The sequence below is a fragment of the Mchenga conophoros genome, linkage group LG23 (assembly GCF_057382185.1).
Source record: "Mchenga conophoros isolate Kocher_MC1m ecotype Shallow Benthic linkage group LG23, M_conophoros_male_GT1.1, whole genome shotgun sequence".
Taxonomy (NCBI): Eukaryota; Metazoa; Chordata; class Actinopteri; order Cichliformes; family Cichlidae; genus Mchenga; species Mchenga conophoros.
The window spans coordinates 47,010,977-47,025,283 of record NC_140547.1 but is presented as its reverse complement, the minus strand read 5'-3'; the positions used below and the strand labels follow the sequence as shown (position 1 = coordinate 47,025,283).

Below are 14,307 nucleotides of genomic sequence, written 5' to 3'. Positions count from 1 at the left end.
ACCTCTGTCACTCTGAAGTCACATTGAGTTTTCCTCACTGACTGTTTCAGACAGGATTGTGGGAGCAACACAAAAAGCAGCTTCAGCTGGAAACACACAGTTTAGTGTCTTTGCTGCTCGCTTTAAGTCACAATAAACAGGAAACTCATTGTGTCTCATGTCAGAATCACTCATATACAGGACAGGAAGAGGCGGAGCTTATTTCCTGCAGGGAGAGGTTAGCAGTCTGTGTCTTTCTCATTTCTGACTCCTAAAGAGCTGAAAAACACAGGCTGTTATTGGCTGGCTGACACTGGGATTAATGTCCTTGAAGCCAGCAGTCTTTAATGTCCAGGTTCAGAACGGGCAGGTGAAAAACAGTCCTTTATGTCCTCTGATGTTCAATAAACTGTCCTGATTACTGAGGGAGCAGAGAAAGTGTCTCCATCACTCACCACAGCTGGATGCTCTGAAATCCTGGAATCCAGCTGTGGAGAGGAGCGCCGGCGGCGTGGACGCAGTTTAGTAATCAGGGAACGGGAGGCAGGAGGGAAACACAGCTGGGACCAATTACACACACGAGACAGGAAACAGTAACACAGGACTGTCAAAGTAAAACAGGAAATATAACACAGAGTCCAAAGTAAGGAGACGTGGGACACAGTGAAGACACAGAAACAGAAACCAGAACTATAATCACAAAACAAACTCAGAAACATAAAGAGTGAATCAGCTGATTCAGTGTTTGTGACAAAAACATGGATCCTGGTTAATAACTTTTATTTGTTTGTTTCTGTATTATTTTGTGTATCGTTCTTATGAGCTGTTGTTTTGTCAGTGAAATATTATTTCATTGTTTTAAGCTTTTTGTTGACTTTGAAGTGCTTAAGTTGATATTTTTGAACATTTAATTTGTTCGATTATTGTCGAGTCGATAAAACTGTCAAACGCACAGCTGCTTCCAGCACGGCCGGAGGAGAGGTGGCCGAGCAGACGCACAACACACACAGCTCACAGGTTTGCATTTCTATATATTGCAGATGTTGCAGAAATTGAGAGTAAAGAACTCGGAGATCCAGCGCTGTCTCCTGCCCCTTATTTATACACCACAACACAACGACAGGCGTAACTCACACAAACGGGTAACATGAGGCTCAGATGCTTTGGACGTGTTCACATATACTGGACACAGAATGATGAAGATGGAGCTGCAGGAAGGAGGAAAAGAGGAAAAACACAGAAAAGATTCACAGATGTGGTGAAAAAGGACACGACAGCTTCTGTTTGTTAGTTTGGTTTTTCTTTATTTGGTAAAGATTCAGAAATAAAGAGAAGATCACATGTTTGAATATTATATTAACGTTCTGTAATTACAACAAGTTGTAAAATCTTTCCAGAGTGAGACAGAGACTGTGCAGAGACTGTAGAAGGACAGAGCAGCAGCAGAGCAGTCCAGATACACTGATGATCCTCTGTCAGATCCAGAGGGACACACAGGGCTGATGCTGGACTCTACATTGTGTCTGACAGTGGAGCTGTTCTCAGAGCAGTTCACTCTGCAGCACTGACAGTCATCTGCACTTCATTCCTCTGTCAGTCACTGCTGGATGAAGCTCTCCTCTCCACCTCCCAGTAACATGGCCCAGTCAGAGCGTCTCTACACACAAGCTGCTGCTGCTTCAACCTCTCTGGATCATCAGGACACAGCTGCTCCTCTCTCAGCACACACACCGTCCTGTTTACCATCATAACCTCCACCTGCAGAGAGAAGGAGGAAGAGCAGAGGAGATAAACGAGTGTTTCCAGAGACTCTTCATCAGCTGTCAGTCAGTGATGCAGCACATCCAGTATAAAGAGCAGCAGGGACGTCAGTGCTGGGACTGTACTAGGACTCATTGTTGCTTCACTTTTTCTAATCTTTGGATTTTTATTGAAGTTGCTGAAAATGTTTTTCCCTCCTAGTTTGAGTTTGGACTTTCATTCATTAGAAGAACCTTGGTGTGTCCACTCTGAGCTCTGTAGGAACCCCAACAACAAGCCCAACAATCCAGATGGACGGTTCCAGCTGTTAACTGGAGGAATTCCATCCAAACATCTGCTCTCACTAAATTCTTCCTCACCTACAGACTGTGTTCTTCACTGCTTTAAACTTGGAAATCAATGCAGTCATTGGTCTGCGTGCTGCTTTGTTCAGAGAGCTGATTGGCTGTTGACAGTGTTTGATCAGAGCGTGTCAGCCGTTACTATGGTGACCATAAAGGTGAGAAACAGGAAGTGTTTGTGTCCAATCCTGAAGCCTGTCACCGTTCTCCTCTCACAGCTTCACTGAGAAGCTGCAGCTTTACAGGAAACACTGGATCTTTGTTTCATACTGACTGTGTTTAGTACAATACTGCTGACAGCACCACCCACTCACTCCATCACTCTACTTACACCAGAGTCTCCAGTCTGTAGTCTGGACTCTGCTGAAGATCAGACAGCTGCTTCACATCTGGATCCTTCAGGTTGTTTAAGTCCAGGTCCAGCTCTCTCAGATGGGAGGGGTTGGACTTCAGTGCTGCTGCCAGATAATCACAGCTGATCTTTGACAAACCACAGCCCCACAATCTGTATAAAGAATGAAAGATGTAAGTTTATTAGACAAAGTGCTTGAAATCATTCAGTGTTTCATCATCTGTTCAGAGCTGAAGAAGGTTCAGAATGTAGAAGTTTAGAAAATGGAAACTCCAAACAGCTGAAGCCAACAGGAAGCAGCTTCAAACAGGAAACTGTGCAGAGTTTCAGACTATATGTCCTGATGCAGCCAGTTGGATTTTGGAGATTTGAATCTCTGTTCTGTGACTAAGTCCTTGAATCATTTCTTCCAGTTGGTCCAACAAGACAGACTAAGTATTGGACATGTGTTGTGGCTCCATCAGGGGAGCTTCTAAATGTGATGTGATGGCCCCTCTGGGTCTGTCAGGTCACAGCACTGAAGAGAGCTCAAACTGGGCACACAGTTGTTCCAGTCTGGACCAAAGACTCTATACTGGGACTGAGGGACTGCTTTGACTGCACCCACTGGGACTTTTGAAAGGTTCATGTTCTCACTTAGATCATCGATTTCTACTGACATTTCTTTCTGGGAAAAATGGGGATTACTTTGGAAACAGGAAGTATTTTCCCCAATAAGCAGCCCTGGATTAGTAAATCACTCCAACATGTTCTCAGGCAGAAGAAGCTGTCTTGTTATGAGGGAGAGAAGAAAAAGATTGAGGCACAGAAACCTGTTGAAAGAGAGATAAAGCAGCTAAAATCAGGTGTAAAAGTAAAGCAGAGGATGAGCTGAATAAAGGACACTCAAGGCTGGCTTGGAAAGGAATGAAGTCCATGGTGGGGATGCAGAACAAGGAGCAAAGATGAATGTGATGCTGAATCAGCAGAAGACTTGGACTCATTTGATTCCAGCTTTGATATCATTGATTTCAATGAAGAGCTTTGTGATTGTAGCAAAGGGCTGGTAGCTCTGAGAGTCCCACTGATGAGCTGTTTGTGTGGAAATCTCTTAGTGGGACCAAAGAGAGAAAAAGCCCTGGTCCTGATGCTGTGGGAGGGAAATGATTGAAGTGTGCTGTGAGGAAGTGACTGGGAGATTTTCACACATTTTCCAGTCCTCCTTGGAACAACAGGAAGTTCCCAGCATATGGAAACAAAGGTTAAGTGTCCTATGGCACTCAGTGATGATGGTGCTGTGGCCCCACCACCTCCACCTCTTTGTAAAGGAACTAACTGTAATCTGAAGCTTCAAATGGAACTAAGACTTCCTCCACTAGGTGGCAGTGTCTGATGAGAAAGTGTTAGTGGAGCTGGCCTGGAGTCAGAAACAGGAAGATGCAGGATTTGGGCTGAAATGGGCAAAAGTGGTTAGCACTAGTGCCTTAGAGCAAGAAGGTTGTAGGTTGAAGCTTGTTGGTCAGCTGGGCCTTTCTGTGGAGGTTGGATGTTCTCCCACAGTCCAATGAAATGCTGCTTAGGTTCATTGGTGCTTCTACATTGGCTGTAGGTGTGGATGTGAGGGAGTGCTTCTCTGTCGCTCTCTGTTGGCCCTGTGATGGACTGCTCACCTGTGCAGGTGGACCACGCCTCTTGCCCTATGACAGCTAGGGCACAGGCTGCAGCCCTGTGAGCCTAAGCTGAATAAACAGTTAGCAAAAATGATCCATAGATGGCCTGAAATCCCCCAGTTAGCAGTTTGGTAGATAGCTATGACATGCTAATCCCATCCAGCAGCTGTATTCTACCTGTAAGCTGATCCCTGCTGAGCCAAAGCACTTTTTCATATACAAATTACAACCTTTAATAGAAACCTATTGGTCAGCATCTTATTAGCCTGCTGTTAGCTTCATTCCACAGAAAACTGAGAGAAACTAACAGAGTTGATAAAGAATAAAGAGAAATGTGCTGATTTAAAGCCTTTGAAGTGCTTCAGATGATCTCTGTCCACTTCTGTCCACTCATTCATTCATGTAAGCTTTCTAATGCAGCTTTGATCTTCACAGTCTGCTTGATGAAACTCATTCTAACCCTGAATGTCAGAGTGTTCCTCCTTCTCTTTCCCATCATTCATGCTGGCAGTGGAGGAGATTTGGATGTTGGACTGTGTTTTGGATGATGTGTGTATGTTTGTGTTGGACTGCTGTCTGTAAAGCAAACGCACATTTTGCTTTGGATTTCAGTGTCACACAGACTTTAAGGTGCAATGAAGAGTTTGAGAGTTTCACAGTGAATTTTCCAGTGGAGGATTTTTCTTCTTCTTTGAAGGTTTGAAATGTGAACATTGTTCTGCTGCAGTCAATGGACTAAACCAGAGAAGAAGAAAACAGACTTTACCATGAAGATCCTCAGTGTGGATCAGTATAATATCAGCCTGATGTCTGCAGTTTAGTGTCAGCACAACTTTCACATCATATTCATCTCAGCACAACTAAAACATGCTGACTGACCTCAGAGTTTCAAGTTTACATCCTGGACTCTCCAGGAAACCACACAGATGCTTCACTCCTGGATCCTTCAGGTTGTTTCCCCACAGGTCCAGCTCTCTCAGATGGGAGGGGTTGGACTTCAGTGCTGCTGCCAGATAATCACAGCTGATCTCTGACAAACCACAGCTCTCCAATCTGTATAAAGAATGAAAGATGTAAGTTTATTAGACAAAGTGCTTGAAATCATTCAGTGTTTCATCATCTGTTCAGAGCTGAAGAAGGTTCAGAATGTAGAAGTTTAGAAAATGGAAACTCCAAACAGCTGAAGCCAACAGGAAGCAGCTTCAAACAAACACAACAAGAGAAAAAACTCTGAATGTTTCACATTAAAGTCGTACATTTCTCATAAAAACAGGACAAAGACTTGAAAAAGTCGTGTTTTTCCTTCCAGGAACCACATGGCTTCACTTTTAAAGGTGAAGTGTGACAGAAATGGACATATTTGAAGTCCAACACCTTTTTCCAGTCACATTATTAAAGCAGACAAACTACAAGCTCATTTTCATTGCAACAAGTCATCTTCTGACCTGGACTAACAACACTGGTCTCTATGTGCAGCTGGCTGTGAGACCAGTGCTCAGGGAGCGTCTACAAAGTGCAACACTGAAAGAACATCACACACTCATTTGCTTCCAGCACTTTCACACAAACATCTACTGTCATTATTGTCACCAAACTCTGTGGATCCTTTATTGCAAATTCAAATGGGATCAAATGGTCAGACAAAAGAGGGTTATGAGGAAATATGATGAAATGTTGTGTATTAGCAGCAACTTATTGAATCTTTTTCCTCAGAAACCAAACAAAATGATTGACAAACATGTTTTTACAAACTCAGTGTTGGACTTGGATCAGCAGGATAAGCTGATGTTTAAAGGCATTTGAGTCTCGCTGTATGAGAGTCCAGTTCTTACTCAATATTTATGGATGATGTTCTTTCAGTGTTGCACTCTGTTTGGCACAAAATGAAATTATTTGGCCTCTCAGATGCTTTTAGAGATTCCCAAATGACTGATGATGACATCTCTGGGGTCTGATTGATAGAAAAAAAATCTCTTTGAGACCTTTTGTAACTGACAAACTCTTCATCTGCTAACAACACTGAGTTGAATCTCCATGGCTGATAGTTGGAGCAGGCATCAGGAATACACATTGAAAAAACAAGAGGAGAAATCACCAGAGTCTTATAATCACATTCTGTAACTAAAGGGAGACGTTTTTCTATACAAATATATGTTTTATGGACATTAGAAAAAAAAGAGTATTGATGTGAAGCAGGATTATGAAATCTCCATACATCAGCCAGCCCATAATGATCAAGAAAGCTCTGAATGACGCATGCTGAGTTTGGACTAAGTGTACTTTTGTGTGAACTGTGGTCCATAGCAGATAATGAGCAGTTTAGGTCTCCCTCAAAGATGATATTGTGTGATGACATATTGGGGAGCCGCGCAAAGACATTAGTGAAAAATCTGTGATCGTCCCAATTAGAGGCGTAGATATTTGCTAAGATCAAAGGAAAACCATAAACTATATTTTCTGCACTTAAAATCCTGTAATTTTCTCATAAATCGACAGTGCGGCTTATGGATGAATTCTGGTTGTGCTTACTGACCTCGAACCGATTTTATGTGCTACACGGCGCTCAGAAACCTTTCAAAAGATGTTTTGGTACGACTTTGCTCAGCTACGAGGCCGCACCGCTTGATGGATTGTTGGAGCATTACAGCTACGAGGAGCCTCGCGGAGTGATACGTACTCTGCTTCAACGTAATATTACTGTATTGAGTGTGTATAAGGACCATAAATGGCACCTGTAAGAGACACGGTTACAAAGAGGGTTTCAAACTCCAGGCTGTCAGTCACGCAGTAGAACCTGGGAACAGAGCAGCTGCTTGTTATTATGCTCAGCGTCTGTTTACATTTTGACTGCACGATTGTGAGCTTTTTGTTATGCACAATAACAACATTGTTTTCTTTTATTTATGGAGCATTATTATTTAATAAATGCTGATCATTTATTCCTGAGTAATTGTTTCATGTACATCTACGCTGTATGTTAATAAATGTGCCTGTGTGAGATTTGGGACACAGCTTTGACTAAGAACTCTCTTTTTGTTCATACTTTCTGGCTTCAAAAATATCGAGATATATATCGTATATCGCCATCCAGCTAAAGAATATCGAGATATGAACTTTGGGTCATATCGCCCAGTCGTAATATTGCAATAGGTTGTCCGTTAAACTCAAGCGGGGCTTGGGCCCTGGCACGGCGTAGCCACACAATCCTGGTAGTAGTGACGCTCGGCTATGACGGCGTGCGGGTTACCAGCTGGCTTTCTCAGGATAGGGCTCCTGTGTGAGCGGTTGACAATAACGTCTTTATCCATACCCAGCACTTCACGTAGTAGCACGGATACGGCCGTGGAGGAGCTCGAGTCCAGGCCCTCTGGGATCCCTATGATGTGGATGTTAGCTCTCCGCTTCCTGCCTTCATCACATTTATCCTTCAGGTCAGACAGCTCCTCCTTCATACTCTCTACTGTAGACTGCAGGGTGGTCACCTCATCGCTCCACATTGACAGCCCATCCTCAGCTTCTTTCACTGTAACCTTTACTCCATCAACTTCGCCGCACGTCGCCGCCATGCTGTTAGCGATCTCATTTCTCAGTCCTTGCACGTCAGCCCTTATATTGTCAAAATCTTCTTTCAATGCATTTCTGACTTCTTCTTTTAACAGCGTACTAATGTCCTCTTTAATGGATTGAAGAAGCTCCAATTTTAGAGCAGTAGGATCCACATCACGCGCGTCTGTTGAGTCTGCTCTTCAGCGGCCGTAGAGCTGGACGCTGCCCTTTGGCCATCATCGATACTCTCGCCCGAGATCGCACCGGGGCTAAAATATTCACCTGCTCAGCTGTTTTTGATCAGTTTGAGCCTGTGTGGTTTGATCAGGTGGAGGAACGATGTGATGCTATAAAGACATCATCTTGTCCAAATGAAGTTGTTCCAACACGTGTTTAAAAAGATTTTAAAGGTTGTCGGTTCCGACATCTTAGCGATTTTTAACAGCAGTCTTAGTTCAGGTGTTGTACAGCCTGTTTTAAACATGCTGTTGTACAGCCTGTACTAAAAACCTGATCTGGATCCTCTGTCCGCTCAAACTTCAGGCCTATTTCAAAGCTTCCCTTCCTGTCGAAGATTTTGTAAAAGATTATATTTGTTCAGCTGCAATCTGTTGTAAAAGTTTCAGTCTGGTTTTAAAGCTCTTCACAGCACTGAAACTGCACTTTGAAAAGTTCTTAATGATCTTTTATCAGCCACTGATCAGGAGACTCCGCTGTGCTTTTGGATCTGACCGCTGCCTTGACCACAGCATCTTGACCTCACCATTGGAGCATGGCGGCATCAAGGGCGCTCTATTAGACTGGTTCAGCTCTTTTATTAAATCGCATTATTACATTTGGGGCTTATATTTGACGGCAATTTGAAAAACAGCTGAGCTCAGTTGTACAGCGGTCTTTCTTCAAACTGAGGCTTTTATCTAAGGTGAGATCATTTCTATCTTTTAAAAACCTTGAACGGGCGATTCACGTTTTCATGACGTCCCAGCTGGATTATTGTAACTCCTTATATGTTGGAGTTAGTGGGACCTGCCTGGCAAGACTGCAGCTGGTCCAGAAAGCTGCAGCTCGTCTTCTGACACAAGCTCAAAGACATTTATCGTCCCAACAACCACATATACGCTGGTCCCTCGCTGTAACACAGTTCACCTTTGGCGGCCTCGCTGTTTCGCTGATCTTTTTTGTGCAATTTTGCATGTTTTTGTTTTTTACAGTGCATTGTGTTCTGCGTCCTGATTGGCTGTAGACCATTGTCAGCCAATCTCGTGCCGTGTCTCCTGTACAGTACAGAATGTGTTCAAATTTACAGCAGTGTGACTCTGCAGTGCTGCACTGTATGTTTGTACGTTTTGTCCCAACAAACAACAATGATGACGAGACGTTTTGCACCTGTGGTAGCAGCCAAAGGCAGAGGAAGATGCTGACCATCATAGTTTCAACAAGGAGGCAAAAAGGTTGTAACTGTCCACAACAAGAACATCGTAAGGATGGAGTCAGCTTTGGCTTTGTGGCTCAGTGACCGCAGGAAAAAGAACATCGTGCTGGACACCAACATTATCTGCAGAAAAACTCAAAAGCTTTATGAAACTTTACCTGACAGCGAGGAGCCCAGGCCATGGACGAGTGCTCCTCACACAGAACCAAGCTCATTTAATGCCAGCAAAGGCTGATTTGACACATTTCAGAAACACTTTGCTTTCACTCTTTAATAATGAACTTATTTTTCTATGAAGGTTTGAACTTTGTTTAAACAAGAGAGAAAAGTGTGAAAATGTTCATGCCTGTCTGAGAAAAGTGTAGAAAGTGTGCAGTGAGGGTTTAACTGCCTTAAAACTTCTATAATACTTGTAAAACATAAAGCTGCTACTTCATTCTGAGACTTATTTTTAGAACGTAACTCGATAAACGAGCGACCGCAGTAATGTATTGTGTTTATTTTGAAAACTCTCAACAGGATCTTCAGATTTATTTTGAAAGCTTTATCTGGAAAACACAAACACATAAGCAGGAAACAAAGAGCGTGATATGAAACGATAGACGTTTTCATATGGTCATCATATATACATCGTTCTATCGAACAGCCCCAGCTCCTGCTGTCAGTCTCTGTAAATCTGCTCTGAAAACACATTTGTATTCACTGGCTTTTAATACAGCATGAGAGTTATTTGATATTTGATGTGTGATATTAATATTAGCAGTTATTTTAATAGTTATTTTGGATTCTTGTACAGCACTGTGGTCAACGCTGCTGCTGTAATTAATGTGCTATAAACACATAAACAATCTGCAGTTAAACATCCAAAACTAAAGATGTGATCGCTGCCTTTAGAAAATGTGCTGATGCACAAGATATCAGCTCCATTAAGGTGGAATGTGGCCGTGTTAGAAACATGTTGGAAGAAGTTTGAAGCTGAAACTGTGAAGCTGAGAGTGAAAGAGCTCCAGCGTCTGTCACAGGAAACTTTCTTATTTCCACACTGATGAAAGCATCAAGCTTTGATTTCCTGCTGCTTTTATTGAGTCACACTGTGAAACTGAGCCACAGCTGAACCAGCATCCCTGTACAGCAGACACTTACAGCGCTTGGCTGCTTCCATTGGACCCTCTGCACAGAGCTTCAGTTTCCTCTTCTGGTCCCAAAGTGCAGAACAACAAGGTTTCAAACAGCTTCGTTCCAGCAGCATCAGCCACAGACATGCAGAGAGAATCCTTTGGTTGTGTTGTGTGTTTGCATATCTGCTGTGCTGCTTTGTGAGGATGGATCATCTCCTGCAGCTCCAGATAAACAAGCTGGACCTGAACCTGGTAGCTTCACTTAGAAGACACTTGTGACGGGAACGTGTGAGAAGTTTTGTGCAGACAAGTTTGGATTTAGAGTGTGGGACGAGCTCTCCACAGTCTTTGTGGAGATCCACATTCTGCATACTGCCTGTGAGAAGCTGCAGACATTTGTCCTCCAAATCCACTGAGCAGCTGCTCGTGGTGGTATTAGCTTCATGTGTGCGTGTTAGCATGAAGCCTCGGTCACACTCTGCTGTGGACACGGTCACGGACAGCTGGACGCCTGATGGACGAGTCGTCCGTCCTGTTAAACTTCTTTGAGCATGAGAAGAGCATGAGAAGCTCAGTGGACACTGTTCAGTGTTTTAACTCTCGCTTTCTGATGGGTTTAGATTTTATTATTGTCATTTGTATTAGGAAATATTTAACCATATATTCTTAGAGGTGTATAATCAATTGTGTAGTGATAGGATGTGTGATCTTTAGCAGGCTGCAGGGGCTTGGTGTGTATTCCACACTAGAATGCACACCCACATCCTGGGAGCACGAGAGAGGTCGTACCTTCTCTTATTGTTTTATGGCAGGATTAACGTAGCTACGTCTGTTCTAGTCTAAGTGCTTTTTGTTTAGATGAACTGCTGGACTTCCTCACCATGTTATCTAGGGTGAACCATCTAGGGTGAAGGGGGGTCTACCCTCTTCCTGACCAAGGATGTTATATGACCCTTTGATCAGCAGTACCACACACACACACACACACACACACACACACACACACACAGTATTCTTTGTTCACATGTATACCTATGTGAGATGCTATATGTTAATGACCCTATGCATATTCATGTAACCACAATAAAAGGAGTGCTATGGGGAGCCTGGCTGAGAGTCTGATGGTGGTCAAGTGGTGGAACGACGCTTGGCTCCAGCCAGGTCTCCCTCATGCATGAGTAAACCAGAGAACTTTGGTGCCTTGTGTCTTGCTTTTTGCTGCGTAGCAGATTGTCCTTAACGTTCCAGTGGATAGGTTCAAACTACAAACCTATCACTTTCACTTCAGCTTCACCAACAACAGCACAAGCAGAGCAGCCCACTGCCTGCATGGCTGGGACAGCGCCCCCTGGTGACTGTAAACCACTACAACATGTAGACGGCCGTCTGCAGGCTGGATGTAGCACCACCGCAGAGACGTGCTGCAGCTCTGTTTAGTTACCCAGCTGACAGCAGAGGCTGTAGTTTACTGTTACCAACATGGAAAACTGAAGCTTCACCAGCTGGAGCTACAGAGCTGGAGAACAAAGGAGACTGAGAGGCCAGAATGATGTGGGAGGAAACATCAAGAGCCTGTTTGAAAGGAGACACATGTGGATGCTGTGCCAGTCTGTGGTCTGTCAGAAGTCAGCTGAGTCACACTGCAAGAAGCTGCAGAATCTCAGAGGAGGAGATTTGGAAGTGTTTGTGGGACAAACTGGACTCAAAGAAAGAAGATGTTTGTGAAGTCTTTGGTGGAGGTGAGCAGTGTGAAGCAGAACACATGCAGATGAATCAGGAGGTCAGCATCAGTGTCTCCTTGTGGTGGACGGTAAAAGAATCAGAGCCAACGCTCCCGTCCACCCTCGGCATGAAGCAGTGCTGTTTCTGAAACAGGAGGACAAGTCCAGAGAAGACAGAGGAAGCAAAGATGAGGGTGGGACAGGACAGCAGGACTTCCTTCACACCTGCAGCTCCATCACACTGCTGTAGCTCCTCTTCATCACACATGTACCTGCAGCCTGTCTTCAAGTCCAGGAGTCACCTCCACACAGTGTAGAAGCCTCCTGTGCAGACCATGGAGTCCAGCCTCTGTCAGGGAAGTCGGCACTAAAGCCTGAAAGACTTCAATCTGTCTCTGCTCCACCCGAGAAAGACCAGCACCGTACTTGTTGTGCATTCAAGGAGGGAACATCAGCGCTGCATCGTGGGAACAACACCGCAGGAACAAAGACACAGCACGGCCGATGAAGGACGAGGACAAAGGAAAGGTGAGTGAGAAGACCCTGGTGGTGTGGACGGACCTGCAGGGGCTCCAAGACTGAGGAGCAGAGACGTCCATGTACCAGCTGAGGATGCTGCAGTGATCCAGGGAGCTCGGTCCAATCTGAGGCCGTGTGAACTACGTGGACCACAGTTTCTTCACAGACTTCAGCCACGTGAACATCTGGAGATCCAACAGTGCACGAGCTGTGAGCCATCAGCTGTTTCTCTCATCAGCTGCTGGAATGAGAGCTGCTGGAATCATCTCGAGCAGCAGGAAATCACTGATGTTGTTTCTAACCAAAGATATGGGACTGAGCTCCGCTGAGCTCCTTCTACTTTCATCCAGATAGAAACTGCTACAGTCTGCTGATTATTGCTTTGCCTCCATCACACGAGCTCTTTATCCTGTTCTTCACTCTCATTGGTTCTTTGTCTGCTTGTTTTTACAACAGTAGTCTTCTGATTGGTCAAAGGAGACAATCAGCTGTGACTAAATGTAGCTCCTACAGCAGTGATGGGAATAACTACTGAAGCTAATCCAGTATCAAAGCTCAGGAATCAGCAGCTCCCACCTCGTTTTCTTTCAACAACTATTTTTAGCTGCTGTGTTTTTGTGTTTCTGCAGACCTCAGACATCCTGCTGCTCTGGACAACTTTTTCATTCTTTTGTATCATTATTTTGCTTTTCTTTTATTATTATGTTATATGTATTAATATGTGAAACACTTATTCTTTGTGTTTTTGCTTTGCTCCTGTCAAACTGCTTTAATAAAATCTGCTGCAGTCTAAACTGTGGACGTTCCCTTTTTAACCCTTTGTGAAACAATAAAGGTTTAAATCTGAGTATTCATCTATGTTAGTGTTTAATGGGTCTAATAGGTTGCTTTGGCCTTTCCCAGTAATATCTTCCCTTGCAGTCTGTGGTCCAGGCTTCTAAAACCATCCCAGGTTAACAAGAACTACAATCTAGAGGAGAGCTGCCATAACAGGTGTGACTGATGAGATCTGACCTGCAACGTTACTCAGGTTTGTTTGTATCAGGACAAGCAGGGAAGCCGCCTGGACGTCAAAGTAGTTAGAGCTGGGCGAGTGTCCTCACCCACATCGGCTTCACAACTCTGCATCATCTACTGAGTAAGACTCAGAGCATCAGAGATTAGAAGGTCTACAAAGAGCTGAACCAGACTTCCTGTATAAAGGTTTTAGTTCCACAGATCGACAGTGTCAGCACAACTAAAACGTGGAGACTGACCTCAGAGTTTCAATTTGATGTTGTGGATTCTCCAGAAGAACACACAGCTGCTTCACTCCTGAATCCTGCAGCTTGTGGTCGCTCAGGTCCACCTCTCTGGGATACGAAGGGTTGAGCTTCAGCACTGCTTCCAGATAATCACAGCTGATCTCTGACAAATCACAGCTCTCCAATCTGTATAGAGAATGAAAGATGTAAGTTTATTAGACAAAGTGCTTGAAATCATTCAGTGTTTCATCATCTGTTCAGAGCTGAAGAAGGTTCAGAATGTAGAAGTTTAGAAAATGGAAACTCCAAACAGCTGAAGCCAACAGGAAGCAGCTTCAAACAAACACAACAAGAGAAAAAACTCTGAATGTTTCACATTAAAGTCGTACATTTCTAACAAGAGTATTTTAAAGACAGAGTCACTGATGATCATCTTCTGCCCAGTAAAACTTTGGTTTTCCACATGTGAGTGTTAATGATGCACAAAGACTGTGAGTGCAAAGAGGGAGCGAGGAGGATGACAGAGAGATGGTACAGGAGCATCAAGAACCCGGCGAGGAAATGAGCAGAAGGACTTTGGAGCCTGTTGGATTGAAGCTTTCACAGAGACGTGTTTGACTGGACACCACCAGGACAGACTTTTAA

At 44.0% G+C, this 14,307-nt stretch overlaps 1 protein-coding gene across 1 annotated transcript in view; it reads right to left on the bottom strand.

The window, feature by feature from the left end:
- Positions 1 to 1,257: 1,257 nt before the first annotated feature.
- Positions 1,258 to 14,307, bottom strand: part of LOC146548161 (NACHT, LRR and PYD domains-containing protein 12-like) — a 192,740-nt gene continuing 179,690 nt past the window's right edge. Inside the window, exon 12 of the mRNA XM_085265035.1 lies at positions 1,258 to 1,737. Coding sequence (XP_085121161.1) covers positions 1,725 to 1,737 — 13 coding nt within the window. The 3' untranslated portion in view covers positions 1,258 to 1,724. The remainder of the gene's footprint in view (positions 1,738 to 14,307) is intronic.